At 39.9% G+C, this 27,671-nt stretch overlaps 1 protein-coding gene across 20 annotated transcripts in view; it reads right to left on the bottom strand.

The window, feature by feature from the left end:
* The window catches only part of cc2d2a (coiled-coil and C2 domain containing 2A), a 62,735-nt gene that overhangs the window by 27,043 nt on the left and 8,021 nt on the right, over window positions 1–27,671 (bottom strand). For all 20 annotated transcript variants that reach the window (XR_012398922.1, XR_012398920.1, XR_012398921.1 and 17 more), the window contains 17 exons: window positions 26,892–26,983; window positions 26,706–26,807; window positions 25,222–25,314; window positions 23,681–23,911; window positions 23,184–23,340; window positions 22,605–22,741; window positions 20,024–20,155; window positions 15,254–15,463; window positions 15,060–15,166; window positions 12,197–12,337; window positions 11,963–12,119; window positions 9,641–9,882; window positions 8,262–8,439; window positions 6,155–6,308; window positions 3,833–3,980; window positions 3,624–3,762; window positions 842–1,045 (listed from right to left, as the gene is read on the bottom strand). Coding sequence is in view for 17 of the 20 variants with exons in the window: in XM_073939665.1 (XP_073795766.1) it covers window positions 842–1,045; window positions 3,624–3,762; window positions 3,833–3,980; window positions 6,155–6,308; window positions 8,262–8,439; window positions 9,641–9,882; window positions 11,963–12,119; window positions 12,197–12,337; window positions 15,060–15,166; window positions 15,254–15,463; window positions 20,024–20,155; window positions 22,605–22,741; window positions 23,184–23,340; window positions 23,681–23,911; window positions 25,222–25,314; window positions 26,706–26,807; window positions 26,892–26,983 (2,624 nt within the window). In the remaining 3 variants the exon portion in view is untranslated. The remainder of the gene's footprint in view (window positions 1–841; window positions 1,046–3,623; window positions 3,763–3,832; window positions 3,981–6,154; window positions 6,309–8,261; window positions 8,440–9,640; window positions 9,883–11,962; window positions 12,120–12,196; window positions 12,338–15,059; window positions 15,167–15,253; window positions 15,464–20,023; window positions 20,156–22,604; window positions 22,742–23,183; window positions 23,341–23,680; window positions 23,912–25,221; window positions 25,315–26,705; window positions 26,808–26,891; window positions 26,984–27,671) is intronic.

The following is a 27,671-nucleotide window of genomic DNA, read 5'->3' as shown; positions in this document are numbered from 1 at the left end:
TCTCAAGTGGGGGAAAGACAATGCACAACGTTACCCACTGCTGTCAACCTGGGCCAAGTCATATCTCTCTTGTCCCAGAAACCTCAGTCCCAAATGAGAGGGTTTTTTTCTGTTGCAGGGGACATTGTAAATGCCCAGAGATACCAGCTTTTACCAGATTATATTTATATGATAATTTTCCTTTAAACCCATCTCTATCTAAGTGAGTGAGTGATTAAATGTTGAATGTGATGAGTTTTCCACACTACTAAATTGAAACTTAATTTTTTAACATGGTTTAATATTTTTTTGTTATTAAAATTGAAGTTCCTGTTTCAAAGCTTACAGATAGATGGCTAATTTGTATGTCATTGACACTTTTGGCACTTTTTTGGAGTATTTTCATAAGTTTTGTTTTTTCCTGTAAATGATTCAATAAATACCGTACCGTGACATTCATACCGAGGTATTACCGTACCGTGAAATTCTGATACCGTTACATCCCTAATAAATACATACTAATGTTCATAGATCTATTAAAAAAATCTACATATTAAAATCAAGGACCGTTAAACGCTTCATAACAGTCTTGTGAAAAGGGTCCATCCCACTTATTTTGCAGACATAAGCAAAATGGGGTGAATTATCTATTAAGCTATTATGTATTGTATGTGTTAGGTTTCAGCTCCTACACTCTTAAATCATTCTGCATAAATCTGCAGATTTTTAAACTGAATTCTGTGCAGAAACACCTAAAAATGTCAGCAGATACCATCTGGCCCTGTCAATCGTTAAATGCGTCTGCATCTGGAACTGTACTGCTCTCAGCACGCTGGGCCCTGCAGGATTTCAGTGATCTCACCTGGAACACTTTCTCGGATATCTCCCTGTCTGTGGACGGCACGCATTTGAAGTGCCTGAATTCCTGCACCTCCTGACTGCGCAGTCTCAGCAGACGGTAGCGACGAGAGCGCTGAAGCTCCTCCTCGCTCAGGAAATTAAACTCCTCCTGAAGCTGCTCCAGACGGAAGTATTCAGGCACCGCCATATCTCCACCGCTCACCACCTACAGGCAGACAGACGCAGACAGCACAGTATGTTGTTTCAGCATCGATATTGCAATGTGCGAATCTGTAATAGTCACATCACAGGATCTGCAACATCAAGTTGGGATAATAATTAACCAGTTCAGAACAATTTAAGGGTGCTTTCACACACACACGTTTGATTGAGAAGCATCACAAGTCTGAGCTTTCTTACTTGTAGATAACTGGAGTTTTTTCACACCATTAAATGATAATCAGTTCATAAATATAAGCCTTATCGTATATTATATCCAAGAAAACGTCAGCTCCTCCATTCAGTTGCCTCTGTTTATAGTGCACTCGTGACCAGATAATGATGGCGGCTGCGTTGCCGTATCGAAGCAATGGACAGTAGCAGACATGAGGGAAGCAGACATGAGGCAGGGCTTGAAATTGCGACCATTTTAGTCGAATATGCGGCCGAAATTTAAGCTATGCGACCTCATAATATATATTGGGAGCATTCGTGCGACTGCATATAATGGTTGTAGTGCGACCTGTTTTATTTTATTTTTTTTCTAAAAACGTGGTAAAATCGCTCTTCCCTGCCGCTATATTCCCTGCTGAAAAATCCAGCTTAAACCAGCCTAGGCTGGTTGGCTGGTTTTAGCTGGTTGACCAGCCTGGTTTTAGAGGGGTTTTGGCCACTTCCAGGCTGGTTTCCAGCCATTTCCAGCCTGGTCTTAGCTGGTCAGGCTAGGAGATGACCAGCTAAAACCAGCTTGATAAGCCTAGCCAAGCTGGGAGTCCAGCCAAAACCAGCTATATCCAGCTTAAACCAAGCTGGTCAAGCTGGTTTTAGCTGGATTTGGCTGGCCATTTTCCAGCCTGACCAGCTAAGACCAGGCTGGAAATGGCTGGAAACCAGCCTGGAAATGGCCAAAACCCCTCTAAAACCAGACTGGTCAACCAGCTAAAACCAGCCAACCAGCCTAGGCTGGTTTAAGCTGGATTTTTCAGCAGGGTTGGTTCATATTAGTTGTCAATCACTCAAGACTTTCTGCTGTCAGATGAAAGAGAGGGAGCTTTTGTGACCGCAGGAATGCAAACAGCTGAAGAGTGAAAAGTACACTGAATCTTGATGCGTTGCATGCACTGCATGTTCAGCCAACACAATCTCACGGCAATTCGTAACTTTTTCATACGTTTCCTCGTGAGATCAGGCTGCAACAGCGCAAATGTCCGCTAAAACACCATCACCAAAACACTATCGCCAAAGAAGCTTGCCTTTACTGAGTTTAAACTGATGCAGGTTATAACAAAGAACAGTATTGTGCTGGTGGTCATCGGGAGAATCCTGCTCTGCCCCCCTCATATTGGGTCGGCTGACTCGCATGCTTTTCCACAAACACAGAAAAATGTAATTCAGCGCGTAACGAGGCTGAGCATTAAAACGACACCAACCGAAACCAAAACTTTTAAAAGTGAGACTTTTCTTCCTTTCTTTTGTCCTTTCTTTCTTGAGGTGTATATTAATTTTCTATTTAATTACTGATGACGGCTTTGCAGCTTTCAGCATTGAATTGAACGATTCATTATATTATTTCGTTTGTTTTGTAGCAGAAATATTATTTATTAAATTGACATGCATATAAAAACAATAGTACAAAATAAATACTTCTCACTACAATGCTTCATTTGTGTTTGATGCAAACCAAAGTAACAGCAGGACTTTATATAGCAGATAACTTACATTAAAGCACAATCAAGGCAGCATGATGATGAGAAATATAATTCATTATTAGTATTATTGTCATCATCGTCATCATTATTGTTTTATAATTATTTGACATTCATTTTGGAATTATTGCACAAATATTAAGTCATCACAGCATTAGTTAGTAGGGATGTAACGGTATCACAATTTCACGGTACGGTAATACCTCGGTATGAATGGCACGGTACGGTATTTATTGAATCATTTACAGGAAAAACAAAACTAGTGAAAAGACTAGTGACAACAGACCGCAAAGGATGATGGCCACGCCTAGGCTGATGGGAATTGTAGTTCCCAATACCACCCGTTCGCTTCATTCGCCTCAGCAAACTTTTCTCAGAAATATAGTTTTATTGAGTCATGCGCCTACGGTAATATTGAAAAAAAATTACTATTGTGGTATGACGGTATTTACAATATTGTTACATCCTTATTAGTTAGATAGTTGTTTCTGGGTTTTGTTAGTCCCAATTGATGTTGTTTTCAAATACAATAAATCCCTTAATATACAACTTGTCAAATATATCATTCATTTTTGGTGGGTGCTCCTAAATATTTTCTGGTGCTCCTAAATTTTTTTTGGTGCTCCTAAATATTTCAGGTTGGGAGCACCAGTGCTACCAAGTGAGAAAGTTAATTTCGAGCCCTGTGAGGCATCTAGCTATCTATTATAATGTCTATGGTTTCAACTGGTTCAGTTCAGAGCAGACAGTCTAGTGCGAAACAGAATACAATGTACCGTTTTTAATCCTGGGTCAGGACCAAAGGAAACCTACTACAGGTGTGAAAGCACCCTAAAAAGTTTGTTTTTAGATTTGTGTTTTAAATTTCAGTCAATATACCGAGAGCAGCTGCATGATGGAAGCATTGCTGGGGTCGTTGGGGTCGAGGCGAGATTCTGCTGCCCACTTGCCCAATTTCTTCATGTCGTTTAAGCCAGACGCTCCGATGCAAGCGATGGCGTCCATCTGCCTGAGACCACTGAAGAGAGAAACATTTTTAAGCACACAACTCTGGAAATAGCAGAGCCTGATCTCTGTCTGCCCCTGACCTGTGCATGGCTACTCCAGGCTGAGCGGACGGGGGGGCAAGCGGGACGTCGTCCTCCCCTACAGCCCATGACACGCAGCAGGAGAGCTTCCCTGACGTCAACAGAGTCTGTGGGTTTGTGCCGTCAGCCTCGAAAGAGAACGGGACACCTACCGCAAACAAGACAGAAAACAATCCAAGCCATACAGAGGGTTGGACAATGAAACTGAAATGCTTGGTATTGGTCATTAGTATGGTGTAGGGCACAGTGGCCAGAGGGATTTTAAGCCATTCTTCTTGTATAATAGTGGCCAGGTCACTGAAAATGTCTTGACTTGTGGCTCAATAATGTTTGGATCTGGTGACTGTGAAGGCCATGAGAGATGTTCAACTTCACTTTCATCTTCATCAAACCACTCTTTCACCAGTCTTGCTGTGTGTATTGGTGCACTATCATTCTGCTAACGGCACCGCCTTCAGGATACAATGTTTGAACTATTGGGTGCACATGGTCCTAATGTATAAAAAAACTGTAACTAATCTAAAAAATCTTAAGATCACAGCCTAAAAATTAGTACAACCAAATTAACATGTTGTGGTAAAAATATTAAATAACATTGTAATACACAGGGAAAATTAAGGAAGCATAAAATATATCAAATGTCGTTTAAATATTGAAGTTTGTATTTTTTTTTTTTATTTAAATTTTCTTTCTATTCCTAAATATGTTTTTTAAATACACAAAAATACACTCTCCGGCCACTTTATTAGGTACACCTGTCCAACCTGCTCGTTAACGCACATTTCTAATCAGACATGGCAGCAACTCAATGCATTTAGGCATGTGGACATGGTCAAGATGATCTCCCGTAGCTCAAAGTGAGCATCAAAATGGGGAAGAAAAGTGATTTAAGTGACTTTGAACGTGGCAGGGTTGTTGCTGCCAGACGGGCTGCTCTGAGTTTTTCAGAAACTGCTGATCTACAGGGATTTTCATGCACAACCATCTCTAGGGTTTACTGAGGATGGTCTGAAAAAGAGGAAATATCCAGTAAGCGGCAGTTCTGTGGGCGCAAATGCCTTGTTGATGCCAGAGGTCAGAGGAGAATGGCCAGACTGGTTCCAAATGATAGAAAGTAACTCAAATAAGCACTCGATACAACTGAGCTCTGCAGAAGAGCATCTCTGAACACACAACACGTCCAACCTTGAGGCGGATGGGCTACAGCAGCAGAAGACCACACCGGGTGCCGCTCCTGTCAGCTAAGAACAGGAAACTGAGGCTACAATTCACACAGACTCACCAAAACTGGACAATAGAAGATTGGAGAAACGTTGCCTGCTCTGATGAGTCTCCATTTCTGCTGACACATTTGGATAGTCGGGTCAGAATTTGGCCTCAACAACATGAAAGCATGGATCCATCCTGCCTTGTATCAGCGGTTCAGGCTGGTGGTGGTGGTGCAATGGTGTGGAGGAGATTTTCTTGGCACACTTTGGGTCCATAAGTACCAATTGAGCATCATGTCAACGCCACAGCCGACCAGAGTATTGTTGCTGACCATGTCCATCCCTTTATGAGCACAGTGTCTCCATCTTCTGGTGACTACTTCCAGCAGGATAATGCACCATGTCATAAAGCACGACAATGATTTCACTGTACTTAAATGGCCTCTACAGTCACCAGAGCTCAATCCACCTTTTTGGATGTGGTTGAACAGGAGATTGGCATCATGGGTGTGCAGCTGACAAATCTGCAGCAACTGTGTAATGCTATCATGTCAATATGGAGCAAAATCTCTGAGGAATATTTCCAGTGGTTTGTTGAATTTGTGCCACGAAGGATTAAAGCAGTTATGAAGGCAAAAGGGGTACTAGTAAGGTGTACCTAATAAAGTGGCCGGATGAGAGTTTATTGGCTATATTCACTAAGAAATGGATACAAATGTTTATTTTCAAAAGGGGGTGTACTTGTTTATGCTGAGCACTGTATATGGCTGAAAAAGAAAGTGGATGTATGTGTGCTTATATCCATGAGTGTGTTTAGATGTATAATCTCTAATAAGTACCTGATGTAAGTGTAATACTATTCAGGAAAAAAGATAATAATAACAATAAAAAAAACAGCTTTATATAGGAAATACAGAATGCTGGAAGGGGGATGTGGGATTGGACACATATCCAGTTTTTTCATAGTAGTTAGAGGCCAAAACCGAATTTCGTTGACTTGCACAGCCCTAACCAAAAGCATCATTACACTTCCTGTCTTTGAAAATGACCATCAGGAGACACGACTGTGCACTGAAAAACATTTTATTTGTATATATTTAAAAAGAGCTCTTACCACTGCCGACCCCCTCGTGATTGAATGTGACTCTCTGGTTGCTGCTGAACTCCATCTCTTCTGACGGTGCGCTGCCGGTCAGGACAGAAGATTCGGGAACCGGCACACACACTTCAGTCAGCTGGGTGGAGGATGAGCCCACGCTCTCAAACACCTGCGGGAAAACATGCAGAGCAGCTCACACACATGCTGACCAACACCAATAGTACTGTAATGCTAAATGCTGAATAAAATGTTAAGTCTTAAGTACTGTTTCTGAACTGAACAAAAATAGAAATGTCAAAAAAACAGAAAGATTTATTTTTTTCAACACATTTCTAATCGTAATAGTTTTAATGACTCATTTCTAATGATAGATTTCTTTTATTTTTGCCATGATGACAGCACATAATATTTGACTGGATATTTTCAACACACTTCTATACAGCTTAAAGTGACATTTAAAGGCTTAACTAGGGTAATTAGGCAAGTTCTGTAGACAATAGAAAACATACATAGATTAAGAGGCTAATAATATTGACCTTAAAGAGCCCATATTATGGGTTTTTGAAAATTCCCCTCCATGTAGTGTGTAACACAGCTCTAAGTGAAGTGAAGTATCCAGCTAAGGCTTAAATCTGTTAGTGTACAGTGTTTAAAACGGTTGATTCATCTATAAAAGAGTCGACTCATAGTGCTTCAAACGAGTCGCCTTGATACCGACTCATTAGGTGTTTCGCCATGACGTACGAACGAAACCAAGTTTTTCACGTGCACGCGCAAACCCGGGAGATTTCAAACCTGAGGCCCCGCCCTCTGACGCAGAAACCCAGACACACACACACAAACACACACACACAAACATGCCGGTCGATTGAAGTCACACTGCAGATGGATATATTGAGTCTCTACCCAAAGATGAAACCTCAGCATTATAGTCAAGCAGTTGGAAACTACTGGAAGCTACAATCTACAAAGAATACTTCATCAGCGTTTGTTAAAGGAAGGATCAGTAGAGTAACTTACTGATGGACGTCAGGATGGATTTTTCTTCCTCCATTTCTCAAGTGTAAGTACGTGCGATTAAAGTTGCCTCGTTGACTCGAGCTTGCAAATGTATTTAGTTGTGATTTGTTACTTATAACCGCGTGTACTGTATCAGGTTAACTGGCTATATTCTCTTATCGCGTGCAAAGTCACGTTAAAAACGCGACGCGTGCTGCTTTGTTTACGGAGCTCCGTGGACGAGGAGTAATGTGTGTGTCTGTGTGTGCGTGTGCGCGAGCTGTCGTCCGGAGGTGTGTGTTTTTGTGTGTGTGTGTGTGTGTGCGCGCGCATTGTCGAGCAGGGTTAAGTGCGTGTGTGTGTGTGCAATATGTGTGTGTGTGTCTGTGAAAAGAGCAGAGTGAGAAGCTAGGAGATCTCCTCAACTGTTTTTGGAGTTTTTGCTCACTAAAATAGTCAGTCGTCTGTATTTTCAAGTCCATAGTCTGTATTTACATTGACCCACTGGCAGCTAAAGTCCACGCCTACACTATCGAGCGTGTATGAACTGTGATTACTTTTAAATTGCTGATTAGCATTTCACTCTCTGACTGAAGGCAGTCGACCAATCGCAACAGACTGTCATTGGTCCAATCAGCGCAGATTAGCTTCGCGCTAAGGAGGGATTTGGGAACAAATGAATCACTGGACGATTCATACGGGAGTCGCTGGGATAATTAGGTAAAAATAAATGCAGATTATAAGACCACGAAAGTGTTTTTTGACCTTGCATGCATATTAGACTGTTGTTGGAGACCCTTACAACCAAGATATGACCCTATTTCATGTATAATATGGGCTCTTTAAAATGTTTTTAAAACAATGAAAAACTGCTTTTATTCTAGCCGAAATAAAACAAATAAGACTTTCTCCAGAAGAAAAAGCATTATAGGAAATACTGTAAAAATTTCCTTCCTCTGTTAGACAGCATTTGGGAAATATTTAAAAAAGAAATTCACAGGAGGGCGAATAATTGTGTCTTCAACAGTATGTATATACACACACACACACACACACACACACACACACACACACACACACACACACACACACACACACACACACACACACAACACAGCTATACCTGTAGTTTGATGCTTTCTGGCCAGTTCACAATCTTCAGGTTGAAAATCTGGCCGAAGTGAACTCTGAAGTCCATGTTGAGGGTTCGACTGTCGGTTCTGGAAACTTCTTTATCGTTGTACAGGACTTTGACGAAGAGAGATCGTTTGGCCACATCCTCTCTACGAGCAAACTCGGCTCTACACAAGACAAATGAAATCTAGATTTGAACATTTCTGGAGAAACTGTGATACAGAGAAACTAATCAGGGAGAAGAAATCACAGCTGAGTAGGCGGAGCTCCAGAACACACCCACTGATTGCACAATTATCACTAACCAATCAGAGCTCAAATGTGTTTAGGAGCTAAAACGAATTCCCCCAAAATTTCGCTTTGGTAATTGGAACAGCTGAAACAAACTCAGATGGTACTTCATTTCAGATGATTTTTGATTGAAATCACATCATTTCAGTTAATTTTTCATTTTCATTTGAGAAAGAACGAACTCAAAAGAACGAACTCAAAAGACAGCGAGAGCACAGAACGTGTCCTGTGAGAAATGCGATGCTGCGATATACCTGATGGTTACATGACCTCTACGCATTTTAATGGAAACTACTTTAAAGGTTCACGAAACCCTCGAGTACTTTTTTGAGATGTTAACAGATTTGTGTGTGTTGAGCATCAGTTAAGACAATGTTAGCACCTGTCAGCTTTAATTGTGGGGAAAACTGGATAGTTTTGAGCTTTTGTCAGCTAATTTCAGCTTTCGGGTTTAAATTTATTTTTGGGCAGGATCAAGATCGGCAACGTAGCGCAGAACGGCAAGTGCAAAGATGGCGCATCGGTTTCTCATTATTATTCATAGCGGAGTTATCTTACCCAATAAGAAGAGCCGGATTCTTAATTATTCATGACTGCACCTGCTTTCCGAAGGCAAGACAGACCTGCCAGTGCCAAGCTGTGAGACACTGACCCACGGCACACAGTATTTAGCTGTTCATGAAGGGTCGTGTGTGTTTGTTTCCATGATCCATGGGTTTAGTTGCATGTTTCCCTCCGATGCTGTCAGGGCAGATACAGCAAAGCTGTTTGTGTCCAGCAAGCATTTTTGTCGAAAGAGCAGTGCGAGAATTTGAGAATGGCGGACGTTGTCTTTTATCACCCCCTTCAAGATGCTTCTCATTTGCTTTCATTACATGCCCTTGAGCTTAACCACACCCGCTGACAGAGCTATGATTAAAAACAAAACGCTATTGGCTGTTTTTGAGAAAGGGAGGAGCTACTCTATGCCCTACCCTATCTGCATGTTTCAGTTGAGATTTCGGCAAACATCGAATAAAAATACTTCATGTAACTTTAAAAACGCACATTGAGAAAAAGCCTCTGTGTGTCACTCACCGGGGACACTGCTCATTGGCTGTAATGGACCCAGAGACGGTAAGCTCAGGAATCAGAACCGGTTCTCCAGGGTTCCTGCGGATCCTGGCAGCCTTCTCTCGCACTTGTTCTTCCAGGATGCTCGTGTCTGGTTTCTCTGGAGGGTTGGGCTTCTCTGGTTCCTCACCCAGCTCTCCCTCGCTTACTTCATCCTCCTCTTCCTCCTCTTGTCTTTTCTTTTTCTGCTTTTTCTTCAAAGCTTTCTGAGAGAATCACAAACATGTTGTGAACATCTGCTGTAAATCAGGTTAAAGTTCATTTTACACTGAGTCAGAGATTTTTTTTAATTTCTCCAAACATTGGGCTATATGCACACAAACTTTTAACTTTCAGACAGCCAGCCCAATCGCTTCCAGTGAACTATCTTGCATTACAAAGTCGCAATCGTAATAAACCGGACAAGAAGCCGTTCATTGAATTCAAATTTTCTGCACCATGTCTTTAAAATATGGACTTTTATTTTACCACAGTATCTTCAATGGAATTTCTGCACTAGCCTGCTTCTCCGGCGCTTGCATTTAAAGTCTTTCATCTCGTTTTAGGCTTGAACAACTACATTAGCTCTGATTTTGATTCGCTGACAGGTTTTGAGAAATCGCAGACAAATGCCTAAAATCACAGGCAATCACACAGTGTGAACTATTAAAGACACAATCTGAAAGAATCACCAATGAGTTGCTGTAACATATTTTGCATGTTAAATATGTGGACCTGTCGACCATTTAAAATCATGTTGAGTGAAATGTGTCCTGATTGAAAATAACATCAGCAATTACCTACATCCAGGGCAGTGGGAGGTTGGGGGAGGCGTTAAAAGGGCTTCTTTTCAGTCTATTTGGACCAAAGAAATGGAGGAAAAAACGTGTTAATTTAAACTAGGGATGCACTGATTATAGATTTTGGTTGTACGATTATAGTCTGAGGAATAATCACGGTTTCACAGTAATCACAATTATTATGCATTCATTAATTTCAAAACACTACTAGTTTAGAAAATCACATGAAATCTCCTTATATTTTAAATAGTTTTATTGCTGCTCAGTAACTAAATAATACAGCACAAAATAATATTAAAAGCAAACAATAGCCTATTTCTCTTTGGACTTAAAAATAAGTGATAAAAGGTTTTTGGCATTTAAACACAAGTAATAATTTTACACTGAAAATAAATGACTGAACAATGAATGAATGAATAAATAAAAAGATAAATAAATAAATAAATAAATAAATATATGAATGAATAAATATATGAATGAATGAATAAATAAATATATGAATGTATGAATAAATAAATAAATAAATGAATGAATCAATAAATAAATATATGAATGAATTAATAAATAAATATATGAATGTATGAATAAATAAATAAATAAATGAATGAATCAATAAATAAATATATGAATGAATCAATAAATAAATATATGAATGTATGAATAAATAAATATATGAATTAATAAATTATTAAAAAATAAATAAATAAACAAATAAATGAATGAATAAATAAATAAATGAATAAATAAATAAATGAATTAATAAATAAATATATGAATGAATGAATAAATAAACATATGAATGAATAAATAAATAAATAAATAAATAAATGAATGAATGAATGAATGAATGAATAAATGAATGAATAAATAAAAAATAAATTAATAAATGAACAAATAAAAAATGAATGAATAAATAAATAAATAAATGTATGAATGAATAAATAAAAAAATAAATTAAAATATTTATATTTGTCTAATGTAAATCTAAGCATCATATTAGCCAAGTATTTGCCTTTTAAAGAGAACAAATGTAGTGAAAGGCTGCTGAACCTCTGTCTGAAAGGCACTTTAGATCAACTATATTAGAAAATTTGGTGCTTGGTGCTTTCCCTTTGTATTTTTTTTTCTGTGAAGTCAGTTCTGGTCACATGACTTGTAGTGCGCTTTCAACAATCTTTCAACTAGGTGCGCCTGGAAAGCGCGAGTGGATAGTGCGCTTTCGATCCTAATATGCATGTGCAAGTCGTGCGCCTCCATTGAAAATAATGAATTTGTGCGAGCAAAAGACGCAATATGTGAACGGCCAGGAGTTAATAGCCTCAGCACTAATTAATCCAGTGTGCGTGGGTATTAGTGGGCATCTTCTTTAATGACATTACAACATCGATGTTGTAAAAGGCACCTTATAAAATTGAAAATAGTCATGTAAACCTTTCACTGGACGTTTATCGTTGGCTAAAAACACTAGCTGTGCATATACCCCACTGCTTCGTGTGCATAGCCGTACCTGTTTTCTTTTCCAGGATTTCCATTCCTCATGCAGTCTCCTGTATTCATTCATCTTCCTCTGATATTCCTCCTCCGTCTCCGCCTGCAGCTCCGACACCTCCGCCATGATGTCGCTCTCAAACTCCTGCTCGTCCTGCAGTCTCTCCACCTTTTCCCTGTGTAGGAAAAGCCAAGAGTCTCGTAAAACAAAGCACACAATCAATCATTCAAACACACACGCAAGAAGACATACCTCCTGATGAAGAGTTTGTAAGGTGTGTTGGTGAATCTCTGGAAGTCTCTCAGTGCTTTCAGCTCCTTCCACAGTCGGATGATGTTTTTGAGGAGAGCTCTATCCTTCTCCTGCTCCACATCACGCAACTGTCGAGTGTGTCTGACAATACAGGAGGAGATGACAGGCTGAATTAAAGGGAGAGTTCACACACAAAAAATGTATTTGGTCATCATTTACTCACCCATTACTCGGATCAAACCTTTAAGTGTTTCTTTCTTCTGTTAAACACCAAAGCCAATTGGAAAAATGTAACCATTGACTTCCTTAGTATTGTTTTTTCTTGCCATGAAAATCCAAAGTTACAGGCTTTTAGCCCTCTTCAAAACATCTTCTTTAGTGTTTTACAGAAGAAAGAAACTCATCAAGTTTTAGAACTGCTTGACGTTGAGTAAATAGTTTACTTAAACCAGGGGTGTCCAAACTCGGTCCTGGAGGGCAGGTATCCTGCTGAGTTTAGCTCCAACTTGCTTCAACACGCCTGCCAGGAGGTTTCTAGTATATCTAGTAAGAGCTTGATTAGCTGGTTCAGGTGTGTTTGATTAGGGTTGGAGCTAAACTCTCCAGGACACCGGCCCTCCAGGAAAGAGTTTGGACACCCCTGACTTAAACTATGCCTTTAAGTAAAGTTGGGCTCAGACTACAGGAGCTTTAAAATCTGAATTGATAAGGAAATTTGGATGCAGCACACACACACACGAGAATCTACAGCAGGGGTGTCAAATTCAGTTCCTGTAGGTAGAGGTCTGCATAATAAATTTCTGAATAAAGTGAGGGAGCGGTCGGTAACGGGTTTAATTTTGGACGGGAGCGGGTGGTCTAACAATATCGCTTCCGACTTCTGAGCGAACAAGCACGTGTATGGATGTGCCAATGAGACAGCACGATGCTGCGTTTAGCTTGTTTGTTGCTGTCTATGTGTGTGCGAATGAGAGAGAGAGCTTTGTGCTGTCTCTCTCTCTCTGTCTCTTTCTCTGTCTCTGTGTGTGTGTGTGTGTGTGTGTGTGTGTGTGTGTGTTTGTGAATGAAAGAGAGAGCTAGACGCTGTCTGTGTGTGTGACACTTGCTTGTGCTTTTGTGTGTGTGTGTGTGTTTATACAGACAGCTTGTTATAGGCTGTCTGGACACTGTATAGCTGGGTGATTTTCAGTTTTGTTCTGCCCGGGTAGAAAACAGGGCGGGTCGGGCAGCGGGACAACAAATGCTGAATATAAGCGGGAGCGGTCAGGTTCGGGCCAAAACCTGGCGGGTACGGGCGGGAGCGGGATTCAAAATTTAGTCCCGCGCAGATCTCTACCTGGAGGGCCGCAGCTCTGCACAGTTTAGTTCTAACTCTGTTTCAACCCACATACCTGTAGGTTGCAAACAAACCTGAAGGACTAAATTAGTTTGATCAGGTGTGCTTAATTAGTGTTGGAACTAAACTGTGCAGACACCTGTGATCTACAGCAATTTTCGTACCTAAAATCTTAAACGTGCGCCAGGGACGTTGCTAGGACTGAAAGGGATGAGGGGCTTAGCCCATAAGTTTTGTCAAGATACTAGAATTTCTAAATTCAATGCCTCGCAAAATATTGACATTCAATAGGCTACTATTTTTGATATAATAACAATTTTGTCAAAAATAGTACAAAAAAATAAAAATAAAGATCTATATGCTAAGTTTACTTCAAATGTCTTTAGAGGGAGATTTTCTTTTTTAGATTTCCTTAAAATAGGTTGACATGGGCATTGTAGCACTTTAAATACATGTAATGCCTGTTTCATTCATACTTGAGCAGAAATTCCATATATGCCTCACAAAAGTAGTAGAACATTCCAGGAAATCCCTAATATGGATGAAGTCAACCGGCTATTTCTGTAGTTGAATGAATGAAAATAAGATCTGAATAAACATAAAAAAGGCTTTAACTGATCATTTACACGACTGCGTTAAATAAACGGTTTACATGTGTTCTTCCAGCCATCTTAGGTATTTTCAGAATAAAGTCGATTTATAATTTGGTGCTAACTGATATAGCATGTTATAATAGAAGCTATAAAATAAGCTGGATGCATGAACTCACTGTGATTTAACTATTACAGAAACAGATGTGCCTGGCTATATCATATCATTTCTATAGATATGATATAGCCAGGCACATCTGTTTCTGAGATAAATATAGATAAATATGTCTAGATATCTATATCATATGTAGAAAGCTAGTAAATAAAGTAAATAAAGTGCTAAATTTAGGGACTTCGATAACAAAATAAATGTTATACAATCTATTTTTATTTAAATGCAACATGTTCTAAAAGATCAGGGGCTTTTGACGATACATCAGGGGCTTAAGCCCCCAAAGCTCCCCCCTCTCAACGCCACTGACGTGCGCACACTACGAGATCTGAAAATGGTCAAAAACAGTGGCGTGACAGACAAGCAGATACATATGAATATGTCTGTAGGTATATGTATGTGAACGTATTCATTGATGATCAAATTGATTCGAAGTTCCCAGTTTAGCGGTTGTTATCCGGGAATACCACACCTTGGAATGTTGAAACTGACCAATCAGAATTTAGTATCCCAGACAGCCATGGATACATGACAAACTGCACGCTTTTTTCCCTCCTAAATGTGAATTTTGTCACGGTTTTGGTGCACAATAGCTTATAGATATCCTTAAGGGTAACATTTAATCTCTTAAAAACGTCCTTACAAGCTAATTGTCATCAGCCATGGTTATTAGATGACAAGATCAGTTCTCTCATTGCAAAACCCATGATTCAATGACTGTCTATCATATAATACTGAAGGTAGAGGTGACTGTTATTGTCTTACCTCACTTCCTGTTTGTACTCCGCTATCCTCTGCTGGGACACCTGACTCAGAGCCTCTCCTCTGTGCAGCTCCAGCATGTTATGAATCGTGTTCCTCAAGCTGTTCAACTACACACACACATTCAGACTGAGTTTCAAAAGCGAGAGCTTGAGGACTGGAATGGACTTGGTCTAGATGTGGCTCTTCTGGATTACCTTGTCAGTCAGGAGCTGTGTGAGGTTCTTGTGTAGTCTGGTCAGGTGTTGGTCATACAGTTGCGCGAGACGGGCTCCCAGCACATGTTCACGGCTAAACAGAGGATGATGGGAGAAGATGAGGCCAGACACATCTACATCCAGCTGGTAGTCTGCCTGAGGATCCCCCATTCCAGCTATATAGAGGTTCACATGCTTCGACTTCAGAGCCTGAGACAGAGCGAACAACAGTGGAAACACCTCATCATCAAGTCAGCATGTTGCTTTATGGATTTCCACATTCCCTCAAGATACCTGCTACAAGGATATTAGAGATCCTGGTCCATGGAGACAAGCTGCCCAAAGGCTACAAATTGCAATCTGGGCTTTGTGAGGAGCTCTCGGTACATCAAACGATAGTTTGTTGTACAGTTGGCCGTACAAGAGTTTGCATGAACCCTACCCCAGACCACCTCTTTCAGGCGGACTCGGGTACGGTTCACGGGTGCGCACCCGAGTTCGAAAGACACGTTTACACTAGCTAAACGTACCGTACTACGATGTCAAACGAACCCGGGTGCGGACCAAAAGTGCTAGTGTGAAAGCACCCTCAGAGAACACTTGCTTCACAGGCATGAGAAATATATCTACATGAAGCTTGAAATCCATACTTTACTTTAAATTAACCAACTATACCTGGAAACAAATGTTCTCTGTTTTGGAATCTGTATGAAAGAGCCTGAGGTCCCTCATGAATTCCCGCCTCCGCCATTAAAATTCCAAACCACAGGATCACAGCACCTACTTAAGCTCCCTCAGAGACTCCAAAAGTTTAAAAGGACAATTCACCCTTCACCAAAAAAGTCATGTTGAAGTATGCTGAAAACATGTAAGCATTAACGGTTCTCGAAATTAACCTTTTTGCTTGGTAGCACCGGTGCTCCTAACTTTAAAAATTTTGGGGCATCAGCCAAAATTTAGTCGCACCCACCAATTATGAGCACCGTTACTGCAAGTTTTATACAAACAGATTTATTGTATTTGAAATCAACACTAATCAAACTAACAAGCAAAAAAAAATACATATATGCAAGCGTGAGGAAAATATGTCTCAACGAAATTCCGTTATCACAAGAAAATACATTTTTATAACAGAACTGAGTGACCAAAAGATACACGGAGCGCTCACCGGCCCTGCACGCACTGCTTGAATGAATCTGTTAACGGTATAACTCTGCTGTTCTCACAAGTGCTGTCTGATATTGCACTGATGCTTTTGACACATACTGTACCTTATTATATGCATACATGTTAATAGCAATACTGTTTTTTTTAGGAGTAGCGATGTTAGTTTACTCGTTTGCGATAGTGTACGTGGTGTTAAATTTGACATATAGCTGCCACTTGCACGGCGGACAGCATCTGGCGATTATATGAAGGATTAAACAGAAGCTCTCGTGCTAGATGTGGCAAAAAGTGAAAACTCCATCCCACAGACTTTTTATAGCGGACTTGGAGCCAACAGAAGTCTTCTACTCTTGGAAAAGTGTAGATGTTGGATTAACATTCAGCACATGATCACTAGTAAGATGTGTCATTATTTGTAACTCGATGGTTTCTAAAACAAAATCTGTCAGCGTTATCTTCATTCCTATCTTCAGCGCTTTAAAATTTTTCGCGGTTGTAGCTCTCTCAGTCATCCGAAGCCAGAAGGCATTGAGTGATTGACAGCTGATATTAACCAATCATTTGCGTTCAGTGCTAGAGCAGTGGTCGGCCAATAAGAAGGGCGGGAAGGCGGGGCAAGCATTACGGACTTGGCTTTGTTTACTGCAAGTTGACATGACAACTGTTTTAAAGCATTCCTGAGCGCTGCGTTTCGCGTTCGAAGTGCAGACAAAGAGCTTAGAGATGCATTCTGCGTAAATGTCTCCCGAATCCCCGCATGTGCAGAACATTTTGCAGTAAAAACTGGTCGCACACAACAATTTTAAGCACTCGCAGAAATGCTCCCAAATATATTTTAAGGTCGCATAGATAAAATTTCGGGCGCATATGCAACCAAAATGGTCGCAATTTTGAGCCCTGATTAACGTCCACAGTATTCCATAGTATGCAGGTTTCCAACATTCTTACATAGCTGAATGGGATAAATAGTTGAATCCAGTCAGTGATCACTCTCTATTGCCTGCTTTCCGCATGAAGTCCTCATACTTTGGTTTTCTCTTTGATTATCAGCCATGCGCTCTTAATGTCTACTTGACGTTTCTCATTTTCACTCCTTCATGTTTTAATGGATTGCATTACCAGAACACTTAGAGTCGACTAGTTCCACATGTCTGTGTGCACTTTAATATCGTCCCCATAGAGTTTTCTTTTGGTAGAAGAACAAGGCGCTGCTGACATTTATTAAACACGCTCGGCCAACTGGGTGTGTTACTGCTCTATTGTGTGTGTGCATATCTCCTATTTTGAGGTCTGTAAGGCATGACAGGCACATGTGACTTCACAATCTGTGACATCATCACACATCTGGATCTCATCTCCGTTCTCACACCTCTCATCTCCACAAATATTACTGGCAGATCATACAGCCTGCAGAAACTGGCGGCATGGAGGATGTGACACCAAAAAGTACTGGTAAACAATTGCGTTTAAGAATTCAGCAGCATGAAGACACAGATACGGCTGATTCTTAAAGCTTGATATGTCATTTATGAGTTTATAAATGACATAGTGAGATTTAATTGGGGCATGTAGTATTGTAAAGTATTTTAAAGAGCATCATTATGGGCATTTTACGTTATAACTAACGTGGTTCAAGCGATGGATCTGCGACAGAGAAACTACAGGTGTTGGAAAACACTCGTGACTACATCGTTCTTGTCCAAAACGATACTCGTACTATGATAGTTCAGCCATGAGTTACGTCATTGTTTGGAAAATGCATCCCAGAGTGCTTGTTTTCCTTTGTTGTCAATGGTAGCAGCATGTTTAGTAATGGTAACGTCAGAAAGAGCCGTTTTACGGTCAGCGCTTTTCAGACGTTGCAAATTTAAAAAGGTAGCACCCATCCGTGTCACTCTTGAGCTAGCCGTCCAATCACAGTGGAGGAGGGGCGGGACAATATCACGCAACTGTCAACAAATAGTCTGCTGAAGACGTACAACTTGTAATGGTCCAGCAGGTTTACTCTGTATCATTTTTAATATTTAGTTTATTAAGATTAACCCCTTGGAATGTACCATCGCATTTTCAAGGGGTTCCCATAGTATATTTGCAAACAACGACCAGCTGAACTAAAAGCTTTGCTGCAAAAACACTCAGCTGAGCACTTTTAGTACAGCACTTATGTTTTTGCTGAATACGCAGCCTTCAATTAAATTCATTTCCATGATGTTTTCAAGACGTACAGTTTGATTTCCTTACATTTCCATGCTTTTATTAATCTTGGCTCTCTGGAATTAATTGTCAGCTGAAGTCATCAAATGTAAATGGATTGTGGACTGGGCTTTGTGTTGACACTTTCTGTGTGGGAAAAGCATAACTGATTCCTCATTTCCAGACTCGTGTCAGAGGTCTGGTGCTTTGGGAGCTTCATAGAAACGTTCTTCCAAATCCAGCGCATTTAATGCGAATCAGGTTTCATCTGAAATCCGGAAATCTTACAAAATCTAATAACGAGATATTCTTTTAAGGGACTCATTGTTCCAGGCTGGGAACTTCATAAAAGGGAGGCGTGTGATGTGCATTCAATAGCCCGTTTCACACAGTGGTACTGGTAAATATATGGAAAATTTCTGGAATTACTTTACTGGTAAATTTAAAAAAAGTGCTATTCACACAGGCGAGGGCGTTACAGAATTTTTCCAGAAAAGAGCAGTCCCACATCCATTCCAAAATACCGGTAAATTCTGACATCATTAACCAGAAATGAGCTCTAAACGGCTGCGCTTGTATTTGTAAACATTTGACTACATCACAAACTCTGTGGATGGATCAGTATTGTGAACAACTTCGATGAAAAAATATAGAAACACTTTCGCATGTAGAGATGTTCATGATATGTGTGTGTGCTGGCGCTCACTGGCTGTTTCACGGGCACACACAATGCTTGAAGGTGAACAAACAACGGCTTATCATAAGCATCTTATCGATAATTAATTACACGGTTGGCATTAAGAAGAACATATAAACGTTCTAGCAGCTAAATGTGTCTGAAAAAATATTCAAAGGTTTTTATTTTCATAAACCGTGCGGACATGAATGCTTCTGACTGTTCTGATTGGCTAAAGTAGACATCTCCTGTCAGCACGTTCTGACGTGCACGCGCTCTTTCCGGCAATCATTATTCTGCGTTCACACATTCCGGCAAATTACCGGTAATATTACAACTTCCAAAACAAATTTACCGGTATTTTCAAAAAGGGCCTGTTCATACATACAGACCTTTCCGGAAAATTACCGGTAATTTTCCGGAAAGGTCTGTATGTGTGAAAGGGGCTATTGTCTGTGATATATTAATATTTTTTGTTGGTGGCAGGACAGTATATTTAATGTTGTTCTCTCTTCTGGCTGCCGTTATCAGTCTCACACTATTGTTTTCCTCTTTCTGAAAGCCTTATAAACACCATCCTGGAGATTTTCTTTCATTATTTCAGCAAATAGTATTGTCAAAAGATGATTTGTTGTACTCTCCCATTCACTGCGCTCCGAGTTTACCAACTATGATGACTTCTGCTGTGGAAAAACCCTAGAAATGTGATTGTTCTGGTAGATTTAACCTCTGACCTTTCTGTAGACGGTCTGCAGCGCCGGGTCCAGCTGGTCCTCCAGGTGGAAGAGAGGCGGTCTGGAAGAGGACTCTTTGATTGGGTCAGGCAGAGCCACAATTCGTCCATCATCTCCGAACCACCTCCTTCCCTGCAAATCACAAACACATCACAATTCAGACCAGTACATATGAAGCTGAAGTCATTAAAGTCTGTACTCGAATATATACTTTTAGCTTACATTACATTCCAAACCTCTACAATATTTCACATTTTACTCCACACCTTTTTATAACAGTAGTAGGGTTGTGAAAAGTATCGAGTTCGGTACCAATCGGTACAGAATTTGAAAAACATCCATTTCCTGCAAAGATTTGAGTGAGTACTTAAACACCGCTGATTGGTCATTGTGTTTACTGTTTAACAGAAATGACTGATTGGCTGTAAAGATCATCAGTTCATCACTCTTCATCACTGTGCCACAAGTTTAAATACAGACACAGGAACACTGGAGTGTTTCAAAGCTATGTAGATCAGTCGATCCATTAGCACAGTGGTTCTCAAACTGTGGTACGTGTACCACTAGTGATACGCAGAGTAATCCAATAAGTCATATGTACATGCAACATATTTTGAAAAATGTATTAAAAATGGTTCATGTATGAATATGATGACATATAGGGCTCTATTTTGACGGTCCATGTGCAGAGCGCAAAACGCAGGGCGCAAACGCTTTCAGGGCGTGTCAGGACGCGTTTTTGCTAATTTAAGGACGGGAAAATGCGCTTTGCGCCGCGGTGCATGGTCTAAAAGGGTTGAGTTTATTTTCTTAATGATTTATAGGTGTGTTTTGAGAATAAACCAATTAGAGTCTCATCTCCCATTCCCTTTAAGAGCCAGCTGCGTCACGCCAAGAGCGCATTCGCTATTTACAGGACGTAAAGTAAGTCTAAGTGGAAAAAATGAGCATTTAACAAGCAAACAGTTCACAGTTGACAGTTTTTAACAGGAAACTGTTAAACAGCATCTACTGCGTGAGAATGAGAGATAATGGATCTACTTTCACTATTGCTCTTGGATAGGGAAACCTTTACACACAGACATCAATTAGTCTATAATAAATAATTGCTTTGTTAAGTGCAAATATTCGATTTAAAACTATTTCTAAATTCAGTTCTAATTTCCAGCAAACGAATAAATGAACAAAAATAATGAAGTGTGTTCAAAAACCTGAGTTATATCCTAAAACACCTGCTGTGCCCCATATGGTCTAAAACCTGCAGGTGGGCAAATCTAAGCTTGTTTTTAATAAAACAAATATAAATATGGATATAATAAATAACACTGCTAATAATAATAACATTATACAAAAGCAAATTGTTATGAATGAACTGAAAAAGCCTCCCGAGATGAAGAAGACATAAAAGCAGTGGTTTTTCATATTTATGTAGGCTAGAAAATAATATGTTTTGTAATATTTTAATCCTTTATATTTATATCCTATATCTATTCTTATTATATCCTATAAATTTACCCTTAATATTAAAATGTTTTCATATGTAAAGATATTTGCCTATTGCTCTCTTGTGTGTATTAAGCAGTGTGTAAGCGAGGTGCAACTCTGCGCTGGAGTTTAGACCGGGTTTGTTTTGGTCTAATGAAAAATCTATTTTAGTTTCTCAAAATAGCAACGCGCCAGCAGTGCGCCTCAGAACACCTTCCTTTTTAGACCAGAACACCTATGAGCGCACATATGAGCGCTAATGCATTTGCCATTTAAACAGCGTAGCGCAACACCTCAAAACGACTCTTGCGCCAAGCTGAAACTACCAAAAGACTACTGCGCTGCACCTTGCGCCGGGTGTATGATAGGGCCCATAGCCTTTATTTATGAGGTCCAATCAGCATTTCTAGGCTTTGATGAATAGGATACTATAGGTTAACACTTTACATTTAAGTACAGGAAATTTTTTTTTTTACTTTTAAGAACAGTAGCCTACCATTTTTAATGAACTTTTAAAAGCACATTTTAAATTAAACGTTGACATTTTATTTTGTTTGTTTGTTCTTTTACATGTAAACACAGCAGTGTTAATGTTCAAACTATTTACGAGGTTTAAAGTGGCAGATAATAATAAGTATTATTAATAATAGTAATTAATCTTCCACGTTTTTAAACTGTGCAGAGCTGTAGTTGCTTAATTAGGCCTACTGCACTACTGTATTTCAATACTGGTCATACTGTGGTACTTGGGGGGACAATTTTTTCTGAGGTGGTATTTGATGAAAAAAGTTTGGGAACCACTGTATTAGCAGATCACTCGTATGTCAGCTCATAGACAGACCAGCTGATCAACATGACTTTGAGACGATGCAGTGTCAGTGATTTGGTGTGAAGGAGAAAACATTATGAGGTAAAAACTCTAGTTGTAGCATCCACATGACCACCCTCTACCCAGAGTTTCAGGAAATCTACACCCTGGCTGGAGTTTTCAGAATGTTTCAGGTTCAGTCACCTGACACTGTGTTTTCGAGTGAACAAAACCGCGTCGAATAAAAGTGTGATTTGAGAATACCAGTGTGGACAGGGCCTAAATTACCTCGGCCTGCTTCAGTATTCGATTCTCTAATATGTTGAGATTGGTCAGGCAGACGTGCGGCCTCTCCCCCACATACAGACCCTCCTCCTCCAGGAAACGTGGACGTGTGTTCTCCGCCAGCTTACTGGAGGCTGGCACTGGGTGACACATTAAACACAGATTACAGATGTAACTGTATGAAAATATATATCATCACAATTACAACGAGCAAATTTATCACCATTATTAAAGGTGCAAGTTCGACACCCAGTGGTTTAACTAAGTATTACACTCCTGGATTAAAACAAACCCAAGTGGAGGGGGCGTGGTTAAGCATGCTAGCCACACCCCCAATATATCAGACATGAATAATCTGGGAATTTAACTGAAAACACACAGGAAGTGCATTTACAGACTAATTAAAGATCAATTAAATATTACAAGGGCAAACCATTTTTTTCTTAATGACCAACACAGATGATTTGTTCACCACAAAACTAGCAATATTAGCTAACAACATTAATATGGTTAGATTTGATTTCATGTACTTTCGTGACTAATACAGATGATGTGAGCAGCTTTTAGTGATGGTTTCTGTACCTGGCCTCATGCTGGGAACAAACAGCGTGTCTCGCTCCCTCTGCAGTCGCCTGCTGTAGTCAACATACTCCGCTCGCCTCACTTCCAGGAAGTCCTGTGCTGATTGGTCAATGATGAACAAATCCTCCTCGTCTCCGACTAATGGGTCGTCTTCATCCTAGACAGGGATTGAATCAGATTAAAATGAGTGGATATCAATTTTCAAGCAAAACAATTTGCCAATGGGGTGAGCAAAATAATCGTGTTTTTCGTGATTTGTGATAAGATTTTTTTGCTCACCCTATTGGCAGATTATTTAGCTTGATTTAAGGAAAAACTCACTTCATTTTGGCGTATTATTTCTTAAAACAAGACAATATGTTTTGCTTGTGTAGAAAATGCTTCTTGATTTAAGAACTTTTAGATATTTGGACTAGAAACAAGACAAAAAAATCTAAGTAAGAAAAGCAGTTTTTTGCAGTGTGGGGCTTAAAAACACGATAAGCACGATAAGTCACCCTGGCTTCAGACTCTTCCTCTCCTTCATTCTGTCTCTCCAGCTCTCCTACTTCCTCTCCTTCTTCATCCTCCCCTTCTACTTCTCCTTCTGAGTCTCCCTCTTCTTCCTCCTCTGCCTCTCTTCTCCTGGAGCGTCTTTTCTTCTTCTGGCGCTGCTGTTCAGGCTCCGGGTCAAAGTTGAAGGTGAAGAAGTTGTAGGCCTCTTCGGCGGTCGGCAAACCAGCCTCAGCCTGATCAGCAGACAGACACACTTCAGTGTCAGGATCTCAGGATGGGGTCACACAAACAATGAAAATCACCACATTATTTCCTCCCCTGGATGAATATGATTTTCTTCTGTCAGATGAACACAGTCAGAGTAGTTTTACCATTTATTCTGGATCTTCATGCTGTGTAATAGTGTTTGGTTGTGGCACTTTTTTTTTAAGCTTTCAAAAGTTCAGCAATCTGGGAGCAAACTATATGCCACCAAGTGTTTAACACACATATTATAAACGTGGATTTGTGTTTTTGTAACAGGAATATTTCAAATATTTTTTTAATTATACATTTAAATCACTGTCTTCCAGAAGCTGCTGAATGCCGAACCTCTATCTGACGCAGAAGAGAAACGACGTAATCTCGCTAGCACATTTCAGCGAGCGTTTTCAGCTCATTCATATAGAATCCCAGTGCATATTGGGATTTAAAGTGGCACGGAGAAAGTGTTCAGAGCAGCCGAGAGCATCAGAAATGTTGTCCATTTCATAACTTTATTTCATTTTCATTTTTGGGTGAACTACTCACACTATGCCATCCGTACCGTGCCCAGGCCCGTTTCCCGAATCGTTTGAGAAGTGTGAGTGGGCTGAATCGGGCTCAAGCACGGTTCACTTGGCCGGCCCTGACCCGGTTGGAAGCGGTGGGCCTGAGCGTGGTTCGCTTGGACTTTGGCACGGTACGCTTGTGTGTGAGTGCAAAACGCACCAAAGCCCGAAATTGAAAGTGAGACGTGACTTTTAAGGGGCTGTTTTTATATGGATTTATTATTAATTCTTACTGTTCAGTGAACGCAAACTGCCGTAGCTTATTAAATACACAAACCCCTCACTGCACGACAGCTGCACCTTCAGCAAACCTCCATTTTCGTGCAGCACGAGGGCTTTATGATTGTTTATGAGTGCCAAAAGTGGCGGATCTGTTCGGCGAAATATCTGACTGCGTGTCACCGCATCCCTAAGGACTGTTTGGCGAAATATTTGACTGCATGTCACTGCATATCAAACCGACTGAAACGATATAACCAGAGAAATCTCCACTGTGCTGCTGAGTGAGTGAGAGAGCGCTTCTCACTGAACAGCGCAGCAGCGATGACGTAAGCGTGCCGAGGCCCGATTGTGGTGTGAGTGCGGGCCGTCGAAAGAGACGGGAGGGGGGACAAGCGTGCTTTGGCCTGGTTCGAGGCAAATGTACCTAGTGTGAGTACGGCCTTAAAGGCAATCATGAACATGGAGCATTTATACCTCTTCATATATAACAAGACCTTTAGGGAGCTTCTCACCTGCTTGTCTTTGACCGCACGTCTGGCCGCATCACGAAACTTCAGCCTGGCAGCAAAAGAGGAGTCCTCATCAGCCCGCAGATCTGGATCCATCTAGAGGAGGTGAGCAGATCAGACCTCGTTTTAAACACTGAAACTTGACTTCACATTCATTAGAAGAAATGTATACAGTTGAATTCAGAATTATTCGCCCCTTCAAATTTCTTTCTTCTTTTTTGAATATTTTTCAAATGATGTTTAACAGAGCAGGAAATTTTCACAGTATGTCAGATAATATTTTTTCTTCTGGAGAAAGTCTTATTTGTTTTATTTTGGCTAGAATAAAAGCAGTTTTTAATTTTTTAAACACAATTTTTCCTTGATGATCTACAGAACAAACCATCAATATACAATGATTTCCCTAATTCCCCTAACCTGCCTAGTTAACCTAATTAACTTAGTTAAGCTTTTAAATGACACTTTAAGCTGTATAGAAGTGTCTTGAAGAATATCTAGTCTAATATAATTAACTGTCATCATGGCAAAGATAAAATAAATCAGTTATTAGAAATTAGTTAATTAGATATAGTTAATTAGTTTATTAGATTATTAAAACTATTATGTTTAGAAATGTGTTGAAAAAAATCAGCTCTCTGTTAAACAGAAATTGGGGAATAACCTTAACATAACCTTTCTTTAAAATTAAAAAAAGAAATGTTTTAAAAGTTTTCAAAACTATAATAAACTAAATGTATGTAACAGTCTGTCCAGGTCAGTGTCCTGTCACAGTCTATGGGAAAATCTAAAGTTTTAGACCAGGGGTGGGCAAATTCGGTCCTGGAGGGCCGGTGTCCTGCACAGTTTAGCTCCAACACTAATCAAACACACCTGCTTATAGATTTCTTGTGATCTTAAAGACACTGATTAGCATGTTCAGGTTAGTGTTGGAACAAAACTCTGCAGGGACACCGGCCCTCGAGGATCAAGTTTGCCCATCCCTGTTCTAGACCCTTCCATATAGTCCAAGCTTTTTTACAGCATGCTAATTCCCCTGATTCCACAGGAGGAGCTGTTTTAATCAACTCAACAGGAGAAAAACAGACAGTGGACAGTGGACAGTGGACAGTCATGGCTTTCAGATGTTTCTCAAATGATGTTTAACAGAGTAAGGAATTTGTCAGTATTTACAATAATATTATTTTCTTCTGAAGAAAGTCTCATTTGTTTTGTTTCAGCTAGAATAAAAGCAGTTTTTATTCATTTATTTTTGAAAACATCTGAAAGTGAATAGTATTAACTGCCTAATTAACCTAGTTAAGCCTTTAAATGTCATTTTAAGCTGTATAAAGTGTCTTGAAAAATGTCAGTTATTAGAAATAAGTTGTTAAAACTATTAAGTGTTGAACAAAATCTTCTTTCTGTTAAACAGAAATTAGGGGAAAAATAAACAGGGGGCTAATAATTCAGACTTCAACTGTATGTATAAGTTTTGGTGTGTTTCTTACGTCTCTGTCGAATCTAGTGACGGTGTCTCGATCTTGTAGACTCTGCAGGCGACTTACAGGCTCAATGCTGCTTTCCTGCTCTAGAAGACTCGCGGCTTTAGACTGAAGGGACGACACAGATGAAAAGTGTTAAATAATCTGACATATATTGAGAAATGCATGCTGTGCTTTTCTCTGCTCCTTCACCTTCGCTGCTCGTAGCTTCTCCGTCATGCGTTGTCTCATAGTCTTTTCTGATTGGCTGGATCCAGGCCGCATCACAGTATGAGGAGAAGCATCTGCATAGATTGTTAGCATGAGCACCCATGAATTTTAAAAAACGTTTTTTTAGATATTAGCAGTATGTTAGTCAGTATATTAGTCTTAAGCAAATCTATAAGCTATTGTGCTCAAAAATTCCCATTTAGAAGATATAATCCAGAGATACATCCAAAGCTTGCAGTTTGTCACTTCCACCAAAATGGATCAATGATTTATTAACATCTCCTCATACTTCAGTTTCTTATCAAATCTTCTGACCAAACAAATGCTCTCTAGTATCTGACACGCCCCGCCCCCTTCTTCTCATTTGATGCGCTTGAACTCAACCGCTCTCACTGGCAGAGCTGTGAGAAAAGCAAAACACTATTGGTTTTTTAAAGGGTAGAAGCTACTCTATGTCCCACCCCATCTTTATATTTCAATTGAGTAGTGCAGTTTATTTAAAGATAATCCTTTTTTGTATTTAGGCAAGGCAAGGCAAGTTTATTTATATAGCACAATTCATACACAGTGGCAATTCAAAGTGCTTTACATAAACAAGAATAAAAGAAACAAGTAAAATAAAAATAAAAACAAATAATAAAAATGCGTAAAAAACATAAAAACAGGTAAAATGTGATATAAAAGAATGAAGAAGAAGAGAAAAACATGATAGTGCAATCTGTCGGACGCAGCACAATGCTCATTCAGTAAAGGCACAGCTAA

The sequence above is a fragment of the Danio rerio genome, chromosome 23 (assembly GCF_049306965.1).
Source record: "Danio rerio strain Tuebingen ecotype United States chromosome 23, GRCz12tu, whole genome shotgun sequence".
Classification (NCBI taxonomy): domain Eukaryota; kingdom Metazoa; phylum Chordata; class Actinopteri; order Cypriniformes; family Danionidae; genus Danio; species Danio rerio.
The sequence above is the reverse complement of the archived record's forward strand: the minus strand, read 5'-3'. Positions and strand labels throughout refer to the sequence as shown.